The following is a 26,513-nucleotide window of genomic DNA, read 5'->3' on the forward strand; positions in this document are numbered from 1 at the left end:
GTCCAAATGAATTGTTCTTATATATAAATAAATAAGTAAAAGCATTCTTGCAATATTTAAACTTGTCACTTATCATATATGGGGGATTTGTTTTTTTGGGAATATAGATATAATCGAAATCTTTAGATGTCTAAATTATTAAATGTTCGAAATTATCGATGTTTGACATCCTCAAATAACCATATTTGTTTTATAAGAATATTTTTCAAGACATCTAGAAATACTCTCATAATTATATTTGTTTTGTAAGATTTTTACACGAGAATATCTTAAATTTACATAAGGTTTCAAAAAATGTCGTTACGAACATTCATTAATTTACAAACTAATTTAATATATTTGAACTTATATACTATTTGCTATAATTAATTTCAATTTCTTTGTAAATTGATATAGTTTTATTATTTATTTGTTATTTTTCTCAACCCAATATATATATATATATATATATATATATATAAAATAAATATTAATTTGATTTTGAATATTTTTTTTTAAAAAAATAAAAACAGTTACAATATAATCAAAGAGAGTAAAATACATAGGTTACAATATATATTTTAATTATAAAATGAAAGTAAAGAAGAGTGGTGTTTATATATATATATAAGAAAAATGTTAAAAAGTAAAAAGATGATGCATCAACACGGGAATTTAGAAACCTCATTTTTTAGGAGGGCATCCAAAATTCTCAAGATATCCTCCACAAGAACATCTTAATATGCTTGAGAATCTTCATATATCCGGACATCTTACATCACCGTAAAACAAATGCGGTAATCCAAGTACCCACTTCGTAAAAATCTTGGATTCTCACGAAACAAACCACCCCTTTATGTTTATCTTCACAAGGCCCTGACTTATATTTTCTTCTAGTTGTATTTTATATTCATATCATGCCCAAAATAATTTTCATGCAAAGTCATCATAGTTTGAAATTAGGAAAAAAGAGTTCTTAGGTAACATTAGCAGTGTTCAATTGACATAAAACTTGTATACTCGACCAATAGGTCAAAAGTTTGAATTCTCACCCACATATTGTCAAACTACAATATATATATAGGGGAGGTCATATCATGTTATGTTCTACAAGTTTTTGCCTTGAGAGAAAAGAGAGAGAACTTTGTACCTTTTGTTGAAAAATAAAGTTCTTCATTTTCTCCTTCAAAAAGTTCTTCATTTCTCCCAAAAGTTCTTCATAAGTTCTTGAATTCAAGTAAGTTTATATTTCCTACATCAATTTTGTTCATCGATTTCAAGTTCATCAATCTTTCTTTATTTCTTACATTAATCTTTGTTTATCAATTCTAATAATTATTTTAGTTTTGTTTTATCAACTTCCAATTTACACCAACTTCATCATCATTAAAATCACATATTAAATTAAACTTTGCATCATTCCACACACACACATATATATATATGAATAAAAATTAAAAATAATAATATGTAAAAAAAACACTTGTAAAATGTTTTTGTCAATTGATTGATCAATTAGCACTAGAAACATTTTTAAATGTATAAAAACAGAATATAAAATTGGGTGTCATTCAATACTTTCCATTGTCGTTTTTTTTTCTTTTTTTCTTTTTTTCTTTCTTCTTCTTCTTTTTTTTTCTTAATTAAGTGAAGTATAGATAGATTGTTTTAATTAAATTGATACATTTTAAATTTTCAACATATTTCAATAAAATTACCATATTAACATAATGTTTTCAATTAATAATCCGATATAATAGATTTTTTTCTAAGCTCAACAATGGTTGGTAAGAGATTGAACCATCAATTTTTAAGATAGTAATTAGGCCTCATTTACCCACCTATAATAAAAAATGGTGTAAACATAATGGATTTTAATTGATGAATCAATTATAATAGACCTTAGTCATATAGTAATTAGATTACTTTTGAACATGTTTACTCATCTATTTTGTAAAAATAATTTCATTACGATTAGTGTTGTTTACTTAACCATTTTCCAACGAAATATTAGATTTTTTTTATCAATACTTTAGCAAATAACATTTCATAATTTAAGATTTTTTTATCCATACCTTTATCAAACAAAAAAATCCCAAATATTTGGATTTTTTTTATTGATACCAGTAGTAAGTAAATAATATTCTAAAATTTGGAATTTTTTTATCCATACCATTATTGAACAAATAACATCCTAAAATTTTGGATTTTTTAGATCTTCTTATCCATAGCCAATAATATCCCATTTTGGATTTTTAAATTACAATTGATGAATTAAGTTTAAATAATGGTAAACGTGGCATTTTAGTGTCTTATCATAAATGATTAACCAATATTAGTTTTTTTTTTATTAACCAATATTAGATTAATTCATAACCATACTGATGTGTTCATAATCAGAATTATTTCAACCAGCAACTCAAACAAATCCATTATTTATGATTCAAAATTTTGGATTAAAATCAGAATTTCTCTTTTTTTTTTCGAATTTTTTTTATTATACAACTTGTTTTATTATAAAACATCTAAATCCATCCCAAAATATCCCAACAAAGAAAAATACTCATTTATTTTTTATTGATTGAAAATAAATTTAATATTATATTATCTAACAAATATCATCACACATTTATTTTTAACTACGGATGCCTCAAAAAAAATATAGACAAAATCAACTCAATTAACTGATGGTATTAACTTTCGCTCTTATTCAATATTATACTTTAAATTGATTGAATTAAAATTTTAAGGTCAAAATTGACTCGAAAGTAAAACAAAAATTTCTCTCTTTTTTTTTTCTCATTAATTGTTTATTAATTGTTGATTAATAAACTTAAATAAGCTGTTTTTGTTTATATTATAATTATTTTTCAGATGTTGCTATCATATAACAGTGTAATACGTTTTAGAAAATAAGTCCTATTGACTATAACAAATACATCCAATTTAAATATAACAAAAACCATATGTTATAATAGACATTTGTGAGTATATAATATAAGGTAGCTTGAAACAATACGTTATTTATTAGTATTATTTTTTTTTTCCTTTTTGGATATTTGTAGTAGGACAATAACTTCAAGTGGGTATAATGACTAACAAAGCAGAGGTCAATAATTTAGATTACTTAATAATGTATCAAAGACCTAATAGTAAGTAAATGTCATTCTAATCATCGAGAGTGTAAGGAAAGTGACATGTCGTTTCTTTTGGCAAAAGGAGAGGTAAGGGCATATGGCACGAGAGGAACAAATTTGAGGAATGAGTTGAAAAATATTAGAATTTGGTTCATATACTTTAAAAAGTTCGTATACTATATTATAGTTGTTTGACAAAACTTCATAAACAACACTCTTTGCCATTAAAAAGTCAATAACATATTGAATGTGTGGTAGTTAGTTATCTATGTTTCAATGAAGTAATTTTTTTCTACTTTTTGGGTTAGTTTCGATTTGGTCTTTTAAGTTTCAAAATGTTACACATTCCATCTAAGTTTTGAAGTTGCTTTCAATTTAAGTCTCAGAGTTTCAAAATATTATGATTTTACCTTTGAGATTTAAATTTTGTTTGATATTCATAACTTTCAAGATTTTATGCTTTTAAATTTGATTTTTCTTTTTTTTTTTCCCACTAAATAGTCATTTTATATATCTTGTAGTAATGTCTATTAGTTACCTTTTTCCTAAAAAAAAATTATAATTGATTAAGTTTCACTACTTTTCATTACTGTTAAAATTAAAATTAAATTTCCCATTCATAAATATTTTTAATTAATTAGTAGACATTAATGCCAAAGGTTTAAAATTGAGTATATTTTTAGTGGAAAAACGAGATTAAAAGTATAAATTTGTCTCTGAATTTGGAAGTTGTATCAAATTAAATTCTAAACTAATAGTTGTATCAATTTAATCTCTAAACTTGGGACAGTATCAATTTAAACCTCAAACTAATAATTGTATCAATTCAAACTCTGAACTTTCATAAGTATATCAATTTAAACCCTGAACTTTAATAAATATATCAATTTAAACCCTAAATTTCTTTAAATGTATCTAAATAAAACATAATTGGGGGTTTAAATTGATAACTTATAAAACTTCAAGATTTAAATTGATACACTTATGAAAGTTCAAGGTTTAAATTGATACATATATTAATTTAGGTTTAAATTGATATATATATGAAAGTACAAAGTTTAAATTGATATAGCTATTAATGTAGGGTTTAAATTGACAACCTCTAAAGTTCATAGGTGTAAATTGATATTTGTCCATAAACTTAACTAGTTTGTCACTGTTCCTTTTAAATTTCCAATTAATGATAATCTTTTTAGATATAATTACAACAATATTGTAGCAAATGTAAAATTTACGAGGGTTGATTACCTTTTTGGTCCTCAAGGTTAAAAGAATATGTGTGTTTGGTCCCTGAATATAAAAGATATACCTTTTTAGTTATCATGTTTATAAGAATAGATCCATTTGGTTCTTGAGTTTTCAAAATTTATTTTTTTAATCATTATTTTTAAAAATATATTTAAAATGTCTCTGAAATAGCTTCATACTATTATTTTGAATAATTATTTTTCATTTTAAATTAGAAGAATAATTTTTAAAAATCACATCGTCTTTGAAACTATTTTTTTTTTCTAATTTTAAACATCATATAACTATTTTTAAAAATCAAATAAAAAATACTTCAAAGATTTTTTAAATCATTTTTATTATGATGACTAAAACTATATATTTTGAAAAATTGGTAAATAAAATTGACTAAATAGACTTAATTTTATAAATTCAAAATTAAAAGTGTACATTTTTTAAATTTTGGAACTGAAAAGATAATTTTCTCAATTTATAAACATGTCAAAATGTGAACACGATGGCTAACCTCTCATTATAAATACGCAAACGGCTTATTCGTCAAGTCGACAGCATCGACACTGAAGAGAGAATAAAAGAAATGGGAAGTCAGCAGAAGGAAGCACAAATGAGTACGGTGGCCACACCGTCCTTCGGTGGTGGCAGCAACCGCATAGCAGCGGTTAACACGGGAGTGGCAACGGCAACTCCGACCAACACCGTCAAGCCACAGAATCATCGAGAAGAACAAACCATCAATCATCAGGTCGTCGCTGATAATCTCTTATGAAAAAGAAAGAAACATAAAATTTAAAGTGAAATTAAATATTTTCTTTAGTTTTTTTATTTTTTTAATTTTATGTTCATTTTGATTATTTAGAAACCTGGATGGAGAAAGTTTCTATCACATGTTGGTCCTGGCTTCCTTGTCTCATTGGCTTACCTTGATCCTGGCAACTGTAAGTTTACCTAAATTTATTCATGCAAAAAAAAAAAAAAAAAAAAAATAGTAATGAATTGTACCTAAATATTTTTTAAAAAAATTAAAGTCTTGTTGGGTAATAATTTGATTTTTTATTTTTTAGAATTAAAACTATAAACACTACTTTTATCTAAAAAATCTTCTTTTTTTTTTATCTACTTTTAAGCTAAATTTTGAAAATTCAAAAAAAAAAAAAAAAAAAACCTTATAAAAGCTGGTTTAATTTCATTAAGAATTCAACAATTTTACTTGAGAAAAATGTAAATCATCATAAAAAAAAAAAGGTAAAAACAAAATAAGCTTAATTTTTAAAAACAAAATAATTAACCAATACAACCTTGACTTTTCAGCATTTTTAGTGGTTCAAAATTTTCAAAAGAATTAGATAATAGTATTAACTTTATTATATAGTATACATACCTAATTAACTAGTAAGTAAGCAAGGTTCTGTTTTTATTTATTTATTTTTCTTACCTATATAATATATATTTAAATTTTCGTTGTTTGAAATATTTTAATTTAAAAATATATATTTTTTAAGTTGTAACTTGACGGACTATATCATGTCTTTTCTTTTGTTTGGTCAATTTCTAGTGGAAACGGACTTGCAGGCTGGAGCTAATCACGGATTCGAGGTAAACAAAATCAATGAGATCGCTACAATATAGTTATTTCATAATAAAATTATTAAATATAAATATAAAAAAAAAAATTATAATTATCACGAGATATAAATATTTAAGAGATTTCTCTCTTATAATTTAATGAATGTCACCAAAGGAGAGGGAATCGGTTGAACGGAGTAGTTTGATTTTCGTAAATTTTAATTTGTATAAGTTTTTTTCTTTTAAAAAAATAAGTATATAAGTGCATTTGCTTTTGTAAGAAAAGAGAATTTTATTGATATTGTAATTATTTTTAAAAATAAAAATATAATGTTGAATTAATTAATGGCAGCTTCTATGGGTGGTGCTTATCGGATTAATATTTGCGCTCATAATCCAATCCCTCGCTGCAAATCTTGGCGTAAGCACCGGTAAGTAAAAATATTAATAATAATTTAACATCAAGATTAATCAACCACGAAAATAATTCATGGTTATTAATTACTTATTCATTAATTAATTAACACTAATTTACTATTTTTCTTTTTAATAAAAAGGAAAACACCTTTCGGAAGTTTGCAAAGCCGAATATCCCATATTTGTAAAGTACTGCCTTTGGTTGCTAGCTGAAGTTGCTGTAATAGCAGCCGATATTCCAGAAGGTATTATTTTATTTATTTTATTTATTTTATTACACTTAATTAATCTAGTTAACTATTTTTTTAATATCTTTTTATCTCTTAACTTTTTTTTATCTAGTTTCTATTTGATTAATACGTTTCAAAATATTCTATATTTAGTTCTCAAATTTTAAAGAAAAAAATTGGAACATTTTGAAAATTATAAATTAAATTGAAACAAAACTCCAAACTTAAGGACTAAATGTATAACATTTTAAAATTCAGGAGACCAAATAGAAATTAGAACAAAAAAAAAGTATTTTCTCCCCATTTTTTAGAGAAAAATACTTTTGATCTCTAACTTTTGGGCCTAGTTTTTATTTGGTCTCTAAGTTTTTAAATATTACACATGTTGTCCTTAAATTTTGAGTTTTATTTCGATTTAATCCCTAAGTTTCAAAATGTTATAATTTTACCATTGAGATTTAAATTTTATTTCAATTTGGCCTCTAAATTTTAAGATTTTGCGTTTTTAACCTCAATTTTTTAAATTAAGTATTCCCTTTCAATAATTGAGGTTAATTTCTATTAATTAATTAAAAATAATTATGAGTGAAATTTTAAAATTACTTTTAAAAGTGATAAAAAAAATATGAAACATAATTAATTACAATTCTTTTAATGATATTTAATTTATTAATATAAATTAAGACAGAAAATGAGTATTTAGTGAATAATGAAGGTTAAAAATGTAAGCCTTGAAATATAGGGACCAAATTGAAGCAAAACTCAAATGTTAAAAGGTAAAATTGTAACATATTGAAACTTAACGACTAATTGAAACTAAACTCAAAACTTAAGAACTAAATGTGTAATATTTTGACAAATAGAAACTATATCCAAAGCCTAATAATAATAAAAAAAAGATATTTTCCTTCCTTTTTTTTTTCTTAATTAATTAATTTTGATTATTTTGTGTTTGGTTGCAGTGATAGGAACAGCCTTTGCTCTGAATATTCTATTCCATATTCCTGTTTGGGCTGGGGTTCTTCTCACCGGTTTGAGTACCCTCTTGCTCCTTGGACTCCAAAGATATGGGGTAAATTAATTATTATTTATTTATTTTAAAGGAATTATTATTATTTAAAATTTACCTTTTAGTTCTCAATATTTTTAACCTTATTTTATTTTCCCCTAACCTTCTATTCATATTCTAAAAAATTTTAATTTCTACTTTAATGATCCTTCAACTTTATATTTGAAATAAAGAGGATTTTGTGATAATCAAGGACAAACCTCTACATTAATATATTGGTTGTTTTATTAATGATAGGTTAGTGATATATTTTCTATTGGAATATTATCATTGGTATCTTTCTAATAGAACAAAAATGGTATAGCCATGGATATATCTTTTTCATATTAAATAATGATAAGGTAATGATATATTATCATTTGAAAAAAAGTTAGTGACATATTTAATATATAGTTTGGAGAAGTTAAAGTCTAGACCAATCATGTAAAAGTGACTAGAGTTTTATTTTTATGGTTGGATAGAATTTTATATGTAATTTGATAAAAGGGTGATTTTCAAAAATAGAAAAATAAGATAAACTATTTACACAAAATAAATTTTTTTAATATTCTTTAATAGATCTTGATAGAGGTTGTAGAAGTCCATCAATGTTGATCAATGATAGAAATTGATAGAAATCTATCACTAATAGATACTGATTTTTTTTCTATTTGTGAACAGTTTGGCATTTTTTTATTTGTGAAAATTTTCTTGATAAAACATTAATAGTCTTATTTCATTAAACAATTGGAAAGGAATTTAATTTTTAAATCATAAAAACTATATTTTAACTTTTTTCAAATTATACAGATCGAATATATAATTTAAACTATATTTAATTAATGTTTCAATAATAATATATGAGTAATATACAATGATAATTAACATATTTGGGCAAAAATAAGCAAAGAATTTAGGTGAAAAACTTTAAAATTGGAGAAAAATCAGGACCCGTTTGAAAGAAATAAACTATATAAAAAATTACTATAACTATACAGAGATTCAATTACAAAAACACTATGTAAAAGTTTTTACACCACTTTTTCCACTCTCAAACAAAAGAATATAAAACAAGAGTTTAACTAGAGTTAGCATATTAAATCTTAAAGTGTTCTGCATTGTCTAACTGAAACGGAATATTACTACCGAAATTGAATTGTACATCCAAAATAGTCCTAAGAAGACATGATCCCAAGCGGATACTTGACATGTACCCCCTCTTCCAGTCCATCACAAGGGAATTCCGTCCTAGTAGAATTATAAATCTCCAAAATAATACATAGGAATACCGTAAATAGACCCATCACGACACTCATTACTCGATCGTAGATATTTCTGGAACACCTCTAATAGAGGGATAAATAGTCAATTTTGAAAGAACTACTTATTGTCCACCTCTTTCGGATATGAATCTATCTGATTTAGAGGGCCAATCAAGGTGGACAATGGATGGGAGAAATGGAGGGTTGTTTGAATATTTTCGATGTGGGACAACCATTCTCATGATATTTACCAAAATTCAATGAATATAAAGTTATAGGTTGGAATCATCGAATAAATTGAACCTCATGAAAAAATAAATAGATTAAAGAGAAAGTTGGAAGGATAGTTGTAGAGAAAAGGAGAGAAAAGAAGAAGCAAAATTATAAAATTTAAAAGTGAAATATTAAATAGGTGTAATTTATGTTTGGAAATAAATGAATTGTTGCAGGCGAGGAAGCTGGAATTGCTGATAGCAATATTAGTGTTCGTAATGGCGGCGTGTTTCTTCGGGGAAATGAGCTACGTTAAGCCTCCGGCGACCGGCGTTTTAAAAGGAATGTTTGTTCCAAAGCTCAACGGCCAAGGAGCCACCGCCGACGCCATCGCTCTTCTCGGCGCCCTCGTTATGCCGTACCATTTTTTCTTTTCTTTAATTTGTAAAAAGCAATATTATTATTATTATTATTATTATTATGAAATATATATATATATATATATATATATATTGAATTTGTGGAACTGCAGGCATAACCTCTTTCTTCATTCCGCTCTTGTCCTCTCAAGGAAAGTCCCCAATTCCGTCCGTGGTATCAACGTACGTAACTCTTCCCCCATTATAATTTAGTTTATAAGCTTTGAGTTTTGTGTATGAAATTTACTCTAATAAATCAATTCATTCTTAAACATTTTGAAGTTTTAAATAAAATTGGGGTGGATGCAATGCAGGAGGCCTGTAGATACTTCCTAATAGAGAGCGGATTTGCACTGTTCATAGCATTTTTAATAAACGTGGCCGTCGTTTCAGTTTCCGGCACCGTTTGTACGGTCGGAAAAGTCTCCGAAACCACCGCCGATCAATGCTCCGACATAACTCTCAACTCCGCCTCCTTCCTCCTCCAGGTCCGATTCAAATCTCAAAACGCACCGTTTTCTTAATTTTTTTTTGTTTTTAATAAAATATAATTATAAATTTCCAGAACGTACTGGGAAAATCGAGCTCCACTATTTACGCCATAGCGTTGTTTGCCTCTGGACAAAGCTCCAGCATCACCGGCACTTATGCCGGTCAGTTCATCATGCAGGTATTTTAATTACTTCTATTTTAATTTTAATAAATAAATAAATAAATTGTTTATTTTTATTAATTATTGTTTAAAAAGGGATTTTTGGACCTGAAAATGAAAACATGGGCGAGAAACCTTATGACGAGGTCCATTGCAATTACGCCCAGTCTCATCGTATCCATCATCGGTGGACCTCAAGGTGCCGGCCGTCTCATCATCATTGCATCGGTTTGTTTTTTCTTTTTTTTACTCCTTAAAATTTCAGAATTAATTGAGTTATATTTGGTAAATAATTTCATGCAGATATGTGTTTGATATATCGGATTTAAAAGAGAAAAAAATGTTGGATTTCAATTTAATTCATTCTTCAAAATGTATTTCATAAATATCTATAAAATTAGGAGTATTACTTACTAAATATTATGTTGAATATAAATTAGGTTAAAAAAATATTTTTTGTCCTAGCTTTTATGAGAGCAATAATTTAGTCTTGGAATTTTGATTTTTAATGATTTGATTCATGTACTTTTGAACTTTTAATATGTAATAATTTAGTTATTGTACTTTTAATTTGTAACAATTTAGTTTCTAACTTAAAAAAATAATCAAAATTAGATTTTGATTTTTTTTTTTTAATTTTATGATGTAGATTTTATATTTTATAGAAATATGAGTCTGTAATTAATTTATCGGTTTATTTATGTAAAAAAATTTTAGAAAATCTTAACACTAATTGTTGTTATACGTAATAGAGATTGAACCATTACGAAATTTAAAGTAAAATGACTAAATTGTTGAGAAATTCGAAGTAGAGAGACTAAATCGTTACAAATCAAAGTTCAATTACTAAATTGTTATTTTTACGAAATTTTAGGGACTAACGAGGATTTGTTAATTATAAACTATCATTTATTGGTTTATGAACATGAAAAAAAAAAAAAGTATAATTATTATTTTGTAATATTATATGATTTATGAGACATATTTTGATTTAATTTAAGGAAATAAGTTTAAAACATGAAATATAAATTTATATAATTATGAAAATTTCAAATTCAATATATCTATACTTTGAAAAACATTAAAAATATTATTTTTGGAATTTGCACCATCTTAAACATTAAAATAAAATCTAGACTTTGTACCAAATGTATATTCACTCAAGTTAACTAATTAATCTGAAAAACATGATTTAAATTTTCTACTAATTTCAATTTCAACCATTTGTATTTTGGTTTCTTAGAATATAGATAGTATTGAGAGATTCAAATTTTAATTGATGGTTTAAAGAAAGTGAAAATATTTTAAACACTAATATATTTTACTCTAAAACAAACTAAACTTTGTATTATACTTGATTCTTATTGGTTGTACTAAATAAATCCAATTTTAGTGAAAAAAATTAGGGTTTGTATATTTTTATTTTTATTTTGTAAGAACAAGAAACACAAATGTTGGGAATAAAATGGAACCACTAAAATTATGGAGATAAAAGAAAAACCACTAAAATTATAGAGATTAAAGTTTCTTTTACTTACAATTATCCTAATAAATCTCAATCATATTAGAATATTATTCCGTTTAAAATTCAAATAAAAAAATTTTCATTTAGAGAAATTCTTATAAATAGAAAATCAAAAAAATATTTACATTTTATATTATATTTTTAAAATTTTTTACTATAAAATATAAATATTTTTAAATACGTATTTATATTTAAAAAGACCCGTTCATTTATGTGGTATATTAGGGAAGGTCAAAAACCTAATTTTATATATTATAATTACTAAGATATCCCATTCATATTTTTAACTAATTAAAATGAATTACTAAATAATATGTCTAAGCTAACTTCTAATTTAAACAAATAATAATCAACAGTAAATTTAAATTGAAATTTATTCTATTACTATTTCATTTGATAGTGATGTGTTTTTATTTTGACAGTTGATTTAATATTAAAAAATGTTAATAAAATAGAAATACATCAACTACAAAGAGAATTAAAATATCTTTCTTACTGAACAAAGATAGGCTTATTATACAAGTATTTATTTTAACAATATAACTAATATGAAAATAATAATAATAATAATAATCAAAGAATAGGAGTGTGTTTGAAATATATTCTCAAGTGTTTAATTTAAAAAATGAGTCATTTAAAAAGAAATTAGAATATTTAACAACTACTCAAAATAGTTTTTCAGATGCATTTTAATCAGTTTTTATCTAAAATGTTTAAATAAAAATGAATTTTTTGATTTTTTTTTTAATTCAATCCAAATAAAGGGGAAAATGGTTAATAAAAAGGTTGTAGACCCTATTTATAAACTATATTGGAAAGGTAAAGATATACAAGTAATCAGTGAAAAAAAAAAATTGTAGAGTTCAATGAAAGGAATGAGAAACGAGAATTGGATTGATGAAAATGAGATTGCTCTAATTAAGGATTTTCTAAATTGGTGGTGGGTCTCAACATTCCATTCCTATATTTTGGTCAACCTTAAAATCAAACTTTCAAACAAATATAAAGTTCGAAATACGTTTTCTCTAAACAAAAATATAAATGTCAAAAGAACATAACTCAATTTACATAAAATTTGTAATATCGACATCGAGATTAGATGTTCGATTTTATCACCCCACTTATAGTAGGAAAGAAAACATAGACTAAAACTAATATTTTTCTTTTTTATAAAGATATTAAATTAAATACATGGGGTGAGAGAATAGAACATTTAATGTCGAGGTTGATTTAAACTATTTTCGATTACTACAATTTATAAATATTAATTTTCAAGAATTAATTTAATGGGCAATGCGTAATTTGTGGCAGATGATTCTTTCGTTCGAGCTTCCATTTGCTCTAATTCCACTCCTCAAATTCAGTAGCAGCAGCACCAAGATGGGCCCCCACAAGAACTCCATATACGTGAGCCCAATCTTTTCCCTTTTCATTCCGTACGGCCCACATTTACCATTATTGGGCCGGCCCATTAACACGTTTATATTTATTTGGGCTTTGTTTCAGATCATTGTAATCTCGTGGATATTGGGCCTGGCAATCATCGGCATCAACATCTATTATCTCAGTACGGCCTTCGTGGGCTGGCTAATTCACAACAATTTACACAGAATAGCAAATGTGTTCATTGGGATCGTTGTGTTTCCTTTGATGGCTGCTTACATTCTTGCCGTTATTTACCTAATGTTTCGAAAAGACAGGGTTGTGACTTACATTGAGCCCGAAAAGGATGACCCTATGGCCCAAGCCCATTTAGAAAGTGGGCTTAATAATTCTTTTGGGCCTCGTGACTTCACTCCGGTGCCTTTCAGAGAGGATTTGGCCCATATCCCACTACCAGAGTATAAGCCTTGATAGCTAATCTGGGCCTGCATTCAACTCTGGGCCGATCGTCTTTTTTCTGCCACCTTGGCGCACTAATGTTGCTTTTTGTAGTCTTTGCTACAGGCCATTCTGTAGATAGTTTGCTTCTGTCGTTTTTTTCCCTGAATTAATGACAAAAGTGGGTGGAGAAATGTTAATTGAACTATGTTCAAGTTGAAACGATGTGTGTTATGTAATTTCAAACATGTAATAATTAAAATGATGATAATAAATCATTATTTTTCGCTTTGTCTGCAATAATTTATCATTACATTTTAAAATAGTCCAATTTAATACTTTTATAACATGCTTCCAAGCTAATTTTGGACAAATTTTAAGTTTTTTTTTTTTATTTATTATATATTACTTACTAACCTTAGCATAGTTAAGATATGTATTTTAATATAAACATCTATCTTAGAGATTTTTCAAAGTTTTGCTTCTAGGTTATCAAATTTATGTTGACACATCGATATTTCCATATATTTGAGTCCGACTTGACATAAGAGGTGAATCAAAATTTTTATTACATCGTAAAGAGTTGATGAAACATAAAGAAAACACAACAAACTCTCACTGATATAGATAAAATTTAAATATGAAGTGATTTTTTACAAAGATATTAGATAAATACATGAAAGACTTAAATCTTTGACCTCGAGGTTGATAGTATAAATACCAATATATTTTTTTTTAATAGAAAACAAGTACTAAGCATTTTAACTCTTAAATAAAAATGTAAATTGTTTATTTATTAATTAATGTTTTTTTTGTGTTAAAAGAATTACCATTTCTTAATTGTTTATTAGTTTTTGGAAATATTCCATATTTTGTCACACCCCACATTTTCATTTGTCACACATTTCAAGGGCAGTTTGGCCGTTGGTGGTCAGTATTTAAACAGAAGCACCACTCTCAACCCTCCAAATGCCTTCATTGTCATTCAATTTCAAACCCCTTCTAATGACGAAGAGGCTCAGACCCACTCCACCCTCCACTCCCTCCGCCAAGCCACCGCCGTTGCCATCGCCGCCGTCTCCTCCCACCCCTCAGCTCTCCCATTCAAAACCAACCACCGTCTCCGTCCACTACTCTTCCAAAAACCGAAACAAAACCCTAACCCCACAATCCTCATCATCCTTCAATTGGGTCTCTCTAAATCTCACCAAATCAGAACTCGCTCTGCCTCTCACTTTCCCCACCGGCCAAACCTTCCGCTGGAAACAAACTAGCCCCCTTCAGTTCACCGGCGTCGTTGGCTCTCATCTTATCTCTCTCAACCATCTTCCAAACAGCGACGTTTCATATTGCCTTCACTCTTGTTCTACATCCTCCTCCTCTGCCGCTGCCAGATTGGCCTTGCTCGATTTCCTTAACGCCGGCATCTCCCTGAGTTCCATTTGGGAGGTCTTCTTGGCGGCTGATCCGAGATTCGATGTGTTGGCTCGCCATTTGGAGGGGGCTCGAGTTCTCAGGCAAGACCCACTCGAATGTTTGATTCAGTTTTTGTGTTCTTCCAATAATAATATTGGGAGAATCACCAAAATGGTGGATTACATCTCATCACTTGGGAATTATTTGGGTAATATTGGAGGTTTTGATTTCTATGAATTCCCATCTTTGGAGAGGCTGTCCTTGGTCTCTGAGGCCGAGCTTAGAGAGGCAGGCTTTGGTTACAGGTTAAACTCTCTATTCACTAGCTTTGTCTCTGGGGATGGGAACACTTCCCACTTGTTAGGAAGGAAAATATCTATGTATATGAGATATTATAGGTGACACCAAAGTGAAACCAGAAGTAAAATTTATGTCAGCTTAGGCTAAAAGTTGAAGTTATCACATCATTAAGGAAATTAAGAGAGCTCTGTTGTGCTAACACTATCATTGATCTTAAAATTCTGTTTTTGTTCTGCTTTTGTAAATTACGGTTGTTTTCTCACCATTTTTATACATTTCAGAGCACATTTGAATTCTAAGCCGTGTTAAAAAACACAATCAATATTTTGCCCCCATTTGGTAACCAAATTCTGTTTTTGTTCTGCTTTTGTAAATTACGGTTGTTTTCTCACAATTTTTATACATTCCAGAGCACATTTGAATTCTAAGCCGTGTTCTTGCCCCCATTTGGTAACCATTAGATTTTTTGTTTTTTATTTTTTAAGTCTATTTTCTTGCCATTTCTTTATAATAGGTTGAGTTTTAAGCAAAATTAAGAAAACAAAATAAGTTTTTAAAAACCTACTTTCTTTAATATTTAAAACTTGGTTTAGTTTTTGAAATTATTGGTAGGAAGTAGATAATAAAGCAAGAAAGTTAGAGGCGGAATTGGTGTTTATAGGATTAATTTTCAAAAACTAAAAACCAAAACCCAAATGGTCACCAAACAAGACATTAAAAGTTGCGTTTTTGTTTGCTTTTTGTTTTTAAATTTTGGCTTGGTAATGAACTAAGGAACCTATAAAGGTAGGCATAGTATTTATAAGCTTAGTTTTCTAAAACATAAAACTAAAACAAAATGATTATTGAACAGGCTATATGTTGTATGGGTGGCATAGGTGGTTTATTGATGGCTTAATGTGAATAAGCAGGGCTAAGTATATAATTGGCGCTGTGAATGCACTAAAAGCCAAACCTGGTGGAGGTGCAGAATGGCTTCTGTCCCTTCGTGATTTGGATCTTGAAGAGGTGATTGAAGCCCTTTCAACATTACCGGGCGTGGGTCCAAAGGTAGCAGCTTGTGTTGCTCTCTTCTCTCTCGACCAGCACCACGCCATTCCTGTCGACACACACGTCTGGCAGGTAGTATCTCCCTTTTCATGTGAACTAAAATGATTTAAGATTCATTCTTATGAACCAAAGGGGCTTTGCCTTGTATTATAGGCTTGAGAACTTTCATCCTTGTCCTGTGTGGGGGCTGAAAAAAGAAAAGATATTGCTTACAGGGAGAAGTTTGTATAAAAAGATAGAAGTGGACATAAATTTGGTGTCTTAGGCATTACTTAATTTGTTTTAGTTTTATTGATTTTGGTTTTGTTGGAAGTTGATTGAAAAGTTTCTTCTTGCGTGGGATGAAAAGATTGCTACAAGGTACCTTGTCCCAGAGCTTGCTGGTGCACGTCTAACGCCAAAGCTTTGCAACCGTGTGGCTGAGGCATTTGTCAGCAAGTATGGAAAATATGCTGGTTGGGCTCAAACTCTGCTTTTCGTTGCTGATTTGCCTCAACAGAAGGCCCTCTTACCTGCAAATCTTGAGAATGCCAAAAGGAAAAGATCTACAAAGCACCAGAAAGATAAGGCACATACGGGTAATGTAGATCAATGATGAAAATTCTGATTTCTCTTGTAGAGCAAGATCCATAGGCGTTACTCAAAGATGTGAGAGGTTCGTTCAAAGTACAAACTGCCGGTAAATGTGGGATGAAAGATGATTGATGTGATTAGTGCTGAATTTTCTTTCGGGTTTGCTTTGGCTTGTTGATGGTGTTTTCTCCCGAAGGGAAAATTCAAAATTTAATCCCCACTTTTGTGGAAGTCTCACATTCCATCCCTCTTTGAAGCATTTCAATTGTAATATGGTAGGAAAGTTCAGTAGCAAAAAAAAACAAAAAAAAGCTTTTCTGTGACGAGAGAACTGTGGTTGCATTTCATTGTTGAGATTTGACATGAATCATCGATTTATAATTGAAGTATTGCGTAAATGTTTCTAGGACTTCTAAAAGAATGAAATAAACTGTGGACCCAGTAGTGGGGAAGATTATTGCTAAAGCTATCTATCTATTGAAAGCTACTGTGAATTATCATGCCATGTACTTCATGCTAGGCGTCTTCCGTCATTTATGTACATTGTGCATCGACCAACAATGTTTTGGTGACATACGGACATGGGTCGCCTCGAAAGTTCAGATTTGAGATTGGAATCGAGCATTTGGCCCTCCCTAGACACGCCTGAAATATCACAACCCAATTTTCATGTGAGTTATGATCTTGATTACCTTTTATTTAATGCAAGATACCACTTTCTTAATATGCTAATGTGTTTCAGAAAAAAAACTCACATGCTCTACAACGGCTCTGGAGTTTGGCGAGTGACACATTCCAATAGCATAGCTTTGACAGTCACCGGACGGGGTCCCAAAGCTTGCAAATAAGATGTTGGAGATGTTCTTGTTAGTAGGGCAGCTTAATCGGACCTTAGGTCTTCTGGTTCTGTTCTTTGTACCGCTCGTCCTTTGTTTCTTTGCACCCATCCATGAAGCTACTAAAGGATAATGTGATTCAGACACTTGCCCACATGTCTTGGTAATCGAAACGGAATCCAAAGATATCCCAATCGGGTTTCCTGTTTCTTCTTCAAGAATAACCAACTGGTTTCCAGTTGGCATGAGGAAGGAACGCGGTACATTATACCTGGATTGAAAGGAGAGACAGAATTGAATTTTGAAAGATAAGGTATAGTATAACACTATATATTAAGGTCTGAGTAAACTGTATACCATTTCTGTGATGGCTCCCCTTTTGGGGTGAGGAAGGAGACCCAGTACCGACCAATGCCCCGGCCATTAACCCAAACTGCACCCTTCCCCATGGAACCAAGGTTCAGTGCAATTGGATCATCACCAGGAGGTGCATCAAACTGAGTCTGCTCGGTTAGCAAAGAATGACAATGACAAAATTAATGAACATTTGAATCCAAGATGGTTGCTGTTGAAAGAGTGGTCTAAACAATTGATTATTGGTGGTACCTTGTACCATGTGAGCGGTTGAGAAGAGTTTCCTAACCTGCTCCACTGAACACTGCTTGATCCGGTGTCTAAAAATATTTGCGATTGCTCTCCTGACAGGCCAACCTTTGCAAAATTGTTTTAAAAAACCAACAAAAATATTAGGTGTTTAGAAATTAAGAGTGCATTTGGTAGACGACTCAAATTTTGTTTTATGTTTTTAAATTTACTGAATTCATCGAATATGTGTTTGATTGGATTTTCGGATTCCGTGATTCAAACAATGTACATTCTTAAAGTAACTTTTTTATATTTTCAATATATTTAAATTTTGAACTCAAAATTTTAAAATGTAGAATTATATTAAAAATGATAAAAATGATAAGAATTATACTATTTCATGTTATGAACTCAATTATTTTTGTTAAATATGATATATATTAAATTAAAAATATGTAATATAATTAATGACATTACAAAATAATGATTATACAAAAATTTTAACATAAAACAAGGTAAAAAATTAATTAGTAGTGGTTTATATTCAATCTAGTATTTAATGAGTAACTAAATATATTTCAAACACATTTTGAAAATTTATTTAACTTGGAATTTAATTTTATCAAACACATATTTAATAATATGATATACAATTATGTTTTTATTGAATCTCTTATTTTCAAATTTCTGTTTTTAAATTAAGAACCTTGTATCCCCAAGATTGTTCTGAGAAATCCTCCCCTTGAATTCTCACTCTTCGCAGTCCAGCAACTCTGCTCTCAAGAAATGCTCCAGAATCCTTTAATAAAATTATCAGAACTCACTAAGATGTTTGGTACAAACACCTATCAGCGTTAAAATGCAAAGTTAAAATATAACTATGGAAGGAAAGATTAAAAGATTCATACCGGTAATCCAACCATTACACTGAGCAATGAGATGTTGTTGATGCCATTTGTCAATGTAATATTATTCTCCAGAGAGAAACTTCTTTCTTTGTAAGTTCCATGGGCAGAGCCTATAAAACAACAATAGTAAAATGCTCGATATTGTGGTTTCTTAGAGTTTCAACCATAAAAAGGAAGATAATACTAGCCTGCATAAACCCCATTGACAAATGCATGCAAGGCATGAGCTCGAGAATCCACTTCAAGTGTTTGTTGAGAGTCAGGAGAATCCTGTTGAATCCTGCATTTCAACAACCATTATTGACAAGCAACAAAAATTGAACTAATTCATTCCGACTTCTTCTTTTGCTTATTTAAGGTTAATATCAGCCATTTGACTTCTCACTTATAATTTACCTAAAAGTATACCAAAGATAATCTGATCTGTCTTTTGTGGTACCCGTATGCTCTAATAACTCATTTGCTCTTAATTCGGTTTCGTCAAAGTTAGGTATCAGTTCCTTGAACTCTTGCCATTCTTCAGACAACTCAAACTTTTGTACTGCCTTCATTGATCTCGTATTGTGATGTACACTTACCTGGTCAATATATTTCAACAATTAACATCGATGAGGAAAAATAATATTGTTGCTAAAAACTTCCCGCTAGTTGTCAGTGTAAATCTTACCCTTCTAGTATTGAAGGCCACATTTTTACAATCTGGTAAGATGCTGATGGAACTGAGAGGTAACTCGTAAGTAACATTTTGAAAGAGGACATTCGTGTCTGTAGCTCCCTTATTCACCAAAAAGGCAGCACATTCTTCGGACTCCGTTTCGAACACAATAGCCTGCCAAAAAGAAAGAAAGAGAGAGGAAAAAACAAGCAATGACTAAAGTTTGTTTCTATTTGATTTTTAAGCATTAAACTTGTAAACATTATTTACACCTATCGGTTTCTTTTCAAGAATATTTTTATGTATACAAACCAAGTTTTGAAAACTAAACAGAGTAGTTTTCAAAAACTTATTTTTGTTTTTAAAATTTTGCTAATAACTCACGGTCTTCCATGATCAATCTAGACGGGAGGAACAGCTTTATTTTGCATGGAATGAAGTTTAGAAGAAACATGTTAAAACTTACTTCGAGTGATTGACCCAATGAGAAATTGGATTTTGTTCCTGTGAGCAAAGGCGTGGAGCATAGCTTAACTGCAGCATGTAATTCTTTAAGATGACCCCATTTGGGTTCCCTAATTAAACCTGCAGCAAAAATGTGGTAAACAGTTTTCAGTTAATGCAAAATTCGAACCACAGTTGATCTGATTTAATACAGAGGGATAGTTTTAGAAAATGCCATACCATATTCATCCAGGGGGGCTTGATCATAGTAACCTGTGATCATAAGTGCAGAGGCTGATCTTCCAAAGTTGGTTCCTCCATGATACTAATGGAAAAATTAACAGTGGTTTTGGGTTTAAGTTAAACATGGACATCTTTAGTTAGGTTCATAACAAGCAATAAATTGAGAGAGATATTTGCATTGATACCATATAATAATTGACATAAGTCCCATTCTTTGCAGCAATGAAAAGAGCAACATGAAATGCAATTTCCTCTGCTGATCTCATGTACGGTTCTTCACCATATGTTTGATAACTGTAATTCCACCCAGACAAACATAAAGGTTATCGATCTTTAATCAACAAATTGCTATCTGATATTCAGGTAATTAACAATCTATATAACATTCAAAGAAAAAACATATTCTTAATTCTTCCATTTTTGTGAAAAATGATATGCAAAATATTTCGATACAATGCAACTGCAAAACTTACAAACTAGTCCAATTCTCAGTCCAAATAGATGGCTTGTTAGGCGAGTTTGGTCCTGTGAATGTTTCTCCACATCTCATTCCATTACAAGTATTTATCTGTCATGATTAATATAATAAAGAGAGATAGAGAGGAAAAGTAATTAGTGTATGATTAAGTCTTTGTTTTACATAAATATACCACAGGGTCAGGTGCATCGTTTTGCTTGCACATGCTCCATGGCACACCAGTCTGAAGGCTAACAGCCATGTTTGCTGCCCATAGAACATAAGGCGGTCCCTTCTCACGAAAGGCTGCCTCCACCAATGTGTATTCATTTTCAATCTGCAATTCCATTCATGAGTTCTCTTAATAAAGTGCACAGAGGGGAAAAATGGGAACTTAAATTAAAAAGACATTCAATGGTGTTTTTATTGCCCATCGGCTCAAACCTGTGAAAGTATAATTGGCCCTCCTTGTGAAGCATATAAGCCTTCCGACTTCATCATGTTCACGATCTTAGTGGTGAAGTTTTGCATGTGAAACTGCCATTGAAGGTGCAGAGTGAGACCATGAAAACATAACAGACTCGCCTAAAACTTTTAGGCCATGTTTGGTAAAGTTTTTGCTTTTTTTTTTTTTTTTTAAATTAAGTCTAAAAATATTACTTTTGCCTTGAGAATTCTTACTTATTTTTTTAATTTTTACCAATAATTTAAAAAATCAAATCAAAATTAAAAATTAAAAAATGTATTTTTTAAAAATGTATTTTTATTTTTGAGATTTGACTAAAAACCTAATCATTGTAAATTATCGTAAAAAATGAGAGGAAATATATTTAATTTTCAAAAACAAAAAACAAAAAATAAAATAATTACCAAGACTTTAATTATTCAATAATAATTTGTCATGTGACTTTTTTTTTCTTCTTTTTTTTTTTAAATTATTTTACTGTATAACTAGAGTGGGATATATTTAAATATTAGACATTTATTTATATCAATACTAAAAAAACAGAGATATACCTTAAATGGTTCGTTGTCAGATCGATAAACAATTCCAGGAACATCATGTAACCAAAATGGTAGACCACTGTATTAAAAAGTAAAAAAAGGACTAAGAAATGGTTATTTACAAGGCAATAGTTGTGACAAAGTTTAATTTATTTTTACCCATAATTCCATTCAGCCTCAATGAAGGGTCCAATCCTAAGGGTAGCATATAGTCCTTGTGCTTGTATTTCTTTCACGAATCTTACTATATCACGTCTTCCACTAAATTCATACTGGAAAAAGAAAAAAAATAATAATTTGTATACGATTCAATGGCATGTCACCTGAATTTGTAGAGATATCTAAACAGTACAGTAGAGAGAAATTAAGTACCGTTCCTTGTTGGGGTTCGTGAAGGTTCCAGAACACGTAGGTTTGTATAACGTCTATTCCACCTTCCTTTGCTTTGGCTATCAAAGAAGGCCACATCTGCATAACAAAGAAGTCGGGCCGTTATTCTATTAACTTCAATAATATTCATTATTGAGGTTCGTTCATTAGGAATTCTATCGTTCTTTTTTTTTTTTTTTTTTCGTTTTCACACCTTTAATGTGGAAGTCCATCTTTACCGATCTCTACACTTTTATGTACAGACTTCTTAATTCTAAGATATTAACTCTAACCTTAACTCTCTCTCACAGTTTTAATTCAAAGCAAACTCTTTTAAACTATTGAAGCACAGGTGAAAAATGTTGTGGGTTTACGTGTTGACCCAGGCCCAATTGAACTATGTGTAGGATGAGCTGTTCTTGGGATGCACTCCTTTATCTAACAATTATCTTACAGCACGTTAGTTCAAATAAGTAAATGAATAATATGTACTAAAAAAGGTAAATAAATAAATAAGAAACAGAAAAAAGAATAAGGGATCATTGCCAAACCACTCACTTTTAGACTACCCCATATCAATTCTTTAATGTCAATTAATTTTTTAATGCAAAAAATAAATTTAACATAATAAATTTTTATAGATAATTGGTAGATCAAAACATAATATTTCAATTTTTTCCAAAGAAAAATTAATATTTCAAAACTGTTCAAAAAATCATAATATTTCAAATTACCGTAACTTGAAAAAGTGTAATCAAAATATTATTTAAATATATTAACGTCCATTGTTTAAAAATCATTAATATAATTATCATTCCTAACATTTATACATATATTAAAAAAAAAACTGATTGCACCAAATTCCAAGAAATTCATTTGAATTAAGAATCACACTTTTTTTTTGTTGAGCTTCTGAATTGAATCACACTTCAACAAAATAGAAATTCCAAAATATTTTATTCCTTGTGAAGTGAATTTTACTCCAAAAATTTGAATACTGCCGTAAAACAACAATTTACTTCCTTCGTTGGCGGGAAACTTTATCAATCAAAACGCCAATTCTGAAAAATAGGAAAAAAGACACAGAAATTCCATTTTTAAAATAGAAAATTTATAAAAACGAACAAACATGAATGATGAACCAATACGGTTATCAATAACCAAACGCACTTGATTTCCCTTTTTGAACTAACCTAACACCTCTTACACTACAATGTGAAATGGATGATCCAAATAGAAATTTCATTTTCCCACCAAAAATTTCAACACGGTGAAAATTCGACCGCCATGAAATTGGTAAACTCAAATTAGAAGCAGTGAACCATCAGAATCATCACAGAAGATCAAAGACAATGAAAGTAAGAAATCATTAATCAAACTTACATCAGGGGTGCTCCGCGGATAGTGAATAGAACCAGAGAAGAGAAGTTTGTGTTCACCATTGACGATCAAGGATCTTCCATCGTAAGTTACGCCGCCGCTGCCGCCGTCGTTGCCGCCGAGGACGCAATGGAGTAACGCCGCCGTCAATACCAAAGCAGAGTTAATGCATACAATGATGCCGTACTCTGATTTCGCCATTGATTCTCAAACCTTTCACTCTCAATTCCAGAGGTGAAAGGCTCTTTTCACTGCGGAATTTATATCAAAACTAGTAATCAACTTCTCTCTCACTCTTCATTCTCTTGCTCACAAGAAATATACAAAAATTCGTCTGGATCCGTAAAAAGGCGAATTTCATATATCAATTTTCTGCGTAAGAAACGAGGCGTCTCTCTTGATTTTATACAGCGCCTTTGTTCATAATTGGCTGTCAATTACTTTAAAATAAATCAAAAATTAAAAATAAATAAACAAATGAAGAGGGAGAAGAAGATGGCGGATTCGAGTAGAACTGGAATTTTACGGATTTTAATGATGAGTGAGTAACGAACTAGTAAATAGTTTTGTCTCGGTACTTTAAGAGAATTATGGATAAATAACGGGGGGGAAATGAAAATAAGGACAGTTAGTGGGTAAGCAAGTAAATTAAGTCAAGAAAACAATAGTGGACCCTGACCCGGACCCATTGGTAGCGGAAACTCGTCACGTCTGTTGAGTCACGTGAGAGAAATGAAACAAAAACAAGCAAAATATTCAAACGGACACCACGGGCTACTTTTACAAGCATTCACACGTGTGAAACTATTTTGATGGAATAATATTCTAATTTTTCTTTTGAGAGGGTACTTTGATTGAATGATTGATTTTAAAGAAAGTAATAAAAAAATGTGGTTATGCTACAAGTTTATATATTAAAAATCAATTTAGACCCTTAATAACTTGATTTAAATTATTCTTTGGGGATTTAATACTTTTTTCATTTAATTTTATTAAAATCAACTCAAAATTACTTAAATGTATAGTTTTCCAAAACATCTTGTATGCCGAAGAATTATTATCATATTAATTAAATAAATAGAGAATAACATCATGAAAAATAACTCGTATTAATGGAATATCGTTACTACTTTACATTAATTCTTGTATTTAAAGAAGTTTTTATGAAGTGTATGAAAGATTATGTATTAACCATTCTAAAATAAAATTATAATGAAGTGTTTAAGTTGAAAAGTTTAGGATTTTAATGTATATAATTATTAAATTGATATTTGGAGTGATATGATCACCAACAATTATAGATATAATTGTCAAATAGAGTATTTATATGTATTAATAACCACAAGATTTGTGTTCAAATCATTCATCTCTATTGTATTAAAAAATATTATGGATATAATTGATTTATTTTTCTAAAATCTATCATGTTGATAGGATTTTTATTTTATAATTGTATGTGACATGCTGCTCAAATATGTAAATAAAATAATAACTCAATGCTACATTTCACAGATTAAATTTTTTTATGTGCAATTAGTTGAAAGTTTCTTTTACATTGATGGTAAATTGATAATTTTTTTTTGAAGCAGGTAAATTGATAATTTTAAATTCAAATAAAATGAGCAAGTTAAATAAAGTTAAGGAAAAGTTCGAAACCATATATGGGAGTTAAATTCTCAAATTTCGGTTTATTTTATGATTGAGCACATTTTCGACTTAAATTAAAAAAGACGGGGGCGGATTTTTATTCCGAACATGACAAAGTTGAGGATTCAAATTTCTAACTTTTTTTCAAAGAATTCATAATCACTACGTTCAATTTTTTTTTTCTTCTTTTTTTGGTGAGACGAGAGAAGAGAAATGAATGCGTATCCATTTATACCTATATCTTAGACTTTACTAAACGGTATTTGCTTTAAATTAAATATTACACCGTAAAAAACTTAAAAGAATGATTAACGAAAATGTTCCTAGGTCGATTTAATGAACATATAAAAACATACATTCATCTAATATCAAATAAGTTTGACCAAATGAGCACAACTTAACGACTGTGTATTATTAACCTCAACGTGAGAGATTCAATTCTCCTATCTTAAATATTGTTAGTAAAGGTTCTATTTCTCATCTCGTAGCTGTTTTACTAAAAAAAAATCAATATATTTATTTAAAGGACTTTATAGTCAAATTTATTTTGAAAGAGAAATTCAATCAATATCCTGCATTAATCAAGCTTTATATCGTGCAAGATTGATTTTGTTGAAATTAGTTAGTTGGTATATTTTTAGTCTTATTTTATATTAAAATTAGTGGATGTATTTAGCACACAATAAACATATGGTAGAAATTATAAAATAGGTTAAGTTTAGATTTCAATTTGATGAAATGGAAAGTTGGTGATAAAAAACTAATACATTCTTTTCAGAAATTATTTCGTTTTCTTTTTGAAACCATGTCGTTGTTTTTAAAATTTAAAAGAAATTATTTTTAAATATACGAAAATGAATCAAAATATTTACAAATAATAGTAAAATATTATTATATATCTGCGATAAACCGCGATAGACAGCAATAGACTATTATCTTGTGTTAGATAAACCTCGATAGGCTACTATCTCTATCTATCACATGATAGACAGAGATAGTAGCCTATTATTGCCTATAGTGGTCTATCACAGATAGACTGTAATATTTTGTTATTAGTTATAAATATCTTTAGCAGTTTTGTCATTTAAAATAATTTTTCATATTAAAATCACATTGATAGGACTTGTGAAG

General features: G+C 29.2%; 3 protein-coding genes across 5 annotated transcripts; 2 read left to right on the plus strand and 1 right to left on the minus strand.

Moving 5' to 3' along the window:
• Positions 1 to 1,094: 1,094 nt before the first annotated feature.
• Positions 1,095 to 13,801, plus strand: LOC120076516 (metal transporter Nramp5-like). Its single transcript, XM_039030368.1, has 14 exons — positions 1,095 to 1,216; positions 4,907 to 5,106; positions 5,221 to 5,299; positions 5,917 to 5,957; positions 6,280 to 6,358; positions 6,485 to 6,589; positions 7,537 to 7,646; positions 9,334 to 9,515; positions 9,630 to 9,699; positions 9,831 to 10,004; positions 10,082 to 10,186; positions 10,265 to 10,396; positions 13,005 to 13,100; positions 13,200 to 13,801. Exons 2-14 carry the CDS (start codon positions 4,942 to 4,944, stop codon positions 13,545 to 13,547), a joined length of 1,686 nt encoding a protein of 561 aa, XP_038886296.1. The 5' UTR covers positions 1,095 to 1,216; positions 4,907 to 4,941; the 3' UTR covers positions 13,548 to 13,801.
• Positions 13,802 to 14,462: 661 nt separating this feature from the next.
• Positions 14,463 to 17,271, plus strand: LOC120075694 (N-glycosylase/DNA lyase OGG1). 2 transcript variants are annotated; one of them, XM_039029307.1, is made up of 3 exons: positions 14,463 to 15,235; positions 16,142 to 16,352; positions 16,594 to 17,271. In XM_039029307.1, the coding sequence occupies exons 1-3, from the start codon at positions 14,484 to 14,486 to the stop codon at positions 16,873 to 16,875; spliced, it is 1,245 nt and encodes a 414-aa protein (XP_038885235.1). In that variant the 5' UTR covers positions 14,463 to 14,483; the 3' UTR covers positions 16,876 to 17,271. The 2 variants fall into 2 exon arrangements, with proteins under 2 accessions (XP_038885235.1, XP_038885236.1); XM_039029308.1 differs by having other exon boundaries at positions 16,630 to 17,271.
• Positions 17,272 to 17,354: 83 nt separating this feature from the next.
• Positions 17,355 to 24,282, minus strand: LOC120075693 (beta-galactosidase 16). Of its 2 annotated transcripts, none has more exons than XM_039029305.1 (19): positions 23,739 to 24,282; positions 22,359 to 22,454; positions 22,146 to 22,258; positions 21,999 to 22,065; positions 21,426 to 21,518; positions 21,175 to 21,318; positions 20,998 to 21,092; positions 20,710 to 20,818; positions 20,522 to 20,606; positions 20,304 to 20,422; positions 19,850 to 20,011; positions 19,579 to 19,760; positions 19,371 to 19,462; positions 19,183 to 19,292; positions 18,981 to 19,073; positions 18,296 to 18,400; positions 18,047 to 18,192; positions 17,609 to 17,960; positions 17,355 to 17,498 (listed from the first exon to the last, which is right to left on the minus strand). In XM_039029305.1, exons 1-19 carry the CDS (start codon positions 23,934 to 23,936, stop codon positions 17,388 to 17,390), a joined length of 2,472 nt encoding a protein of 823 aa, XP_038885233.1. In that variant the 5' UTR covers positions 23,937 to 24,282; the 3' UTR covers positions 17,355 to 17,387. The 2 variants fall into 2 exon arrangements, with proteins under 2 accessions (XP_038885233.1, XP_038885234.1); XM_039029306.1 differs by lacking the exon at positions 23,739 to 24,282 and adding an exon at positions 22,730 to 22,778.
• Between the last annotated feature and the right edge of the window lie 2,231 nt (positions 24,283 to 26,513).

Source organism: Benincasa hispida, chromosome 4 (assembly GCF_009727055.1).
Source record: "Benincasa hispida cultivar B227 chromosome 4, ASM972705v1, whole genome shotgun sequence".
Lineage (NCBI taxonomy): Eukaryota > Viridiplantae > Streptophyta > Magnoliopsida > Cucurbitales > Cucurbitaceae > Benincasa > Benincasa hispida.

Coding starts and splice junctions, on each gene's coding strand:
- LOC120075694 (XM_039029307.1), top strand. CDS start 14,484: ATGCCTTCATTGTCATTCAATTTCAAACCCCTTCTAATGACGAAGAGG. Junction 15,236..16,141: donor GAGGCAGGCTTTGGTTACAG/GTTAAACTCTCT, acceptor GTGAATAAGCAG/GGCTAAGTATATAATTGGCG. Junction 16,353..16,593: donor TCGACACACACGTCTGGCAG/GTAGTATCTCCC, acceptor TTTTGTTGGAAG/TTGATTGAAAAGTTTCTTCT.
- LOC120075693 (XM_039029305.1), bottom strand. CDS start 23,936: ATGGCGAAATCAGAGTACGGCATCATTGTATGCATTAACTCTGCTTTG. Junction 21,319..21,425: donor GGCCAATTATACTTTCACAG/GTTTGAGCCGAT, acceptor ATGGAATTGCAG/ATTGAAAATGAATACACATT. Junction 20,423..20,521: donor AGCCCCCCTGGATGAATATG/GTATGGCATTTT, acceptor TTTTTGCTGCAG/GTTTAATTAGGGAACCCAAA.
- LOC120076516 (XM_039030368.1), top strand. CDS start 4,942: ATGGGAAGTCAGCAGAAGGAAGCACAAATGAGTACGGTGGCCACACCG. Junction 9,700..9,830: donor ATTCCGTCCGTGGTATCAAC/GTACGTAACTCT, acceptor GATGCAATGCAG/GAGGCCTGTAGATACTTCCT. Junction 10,005..10,081: donor CCGCCTCCTTCCTCCTCCAG/GTCCGATTCAAA, acceptor ATAAATTTCCAG/AACGTACTGGGAAAATCGAG.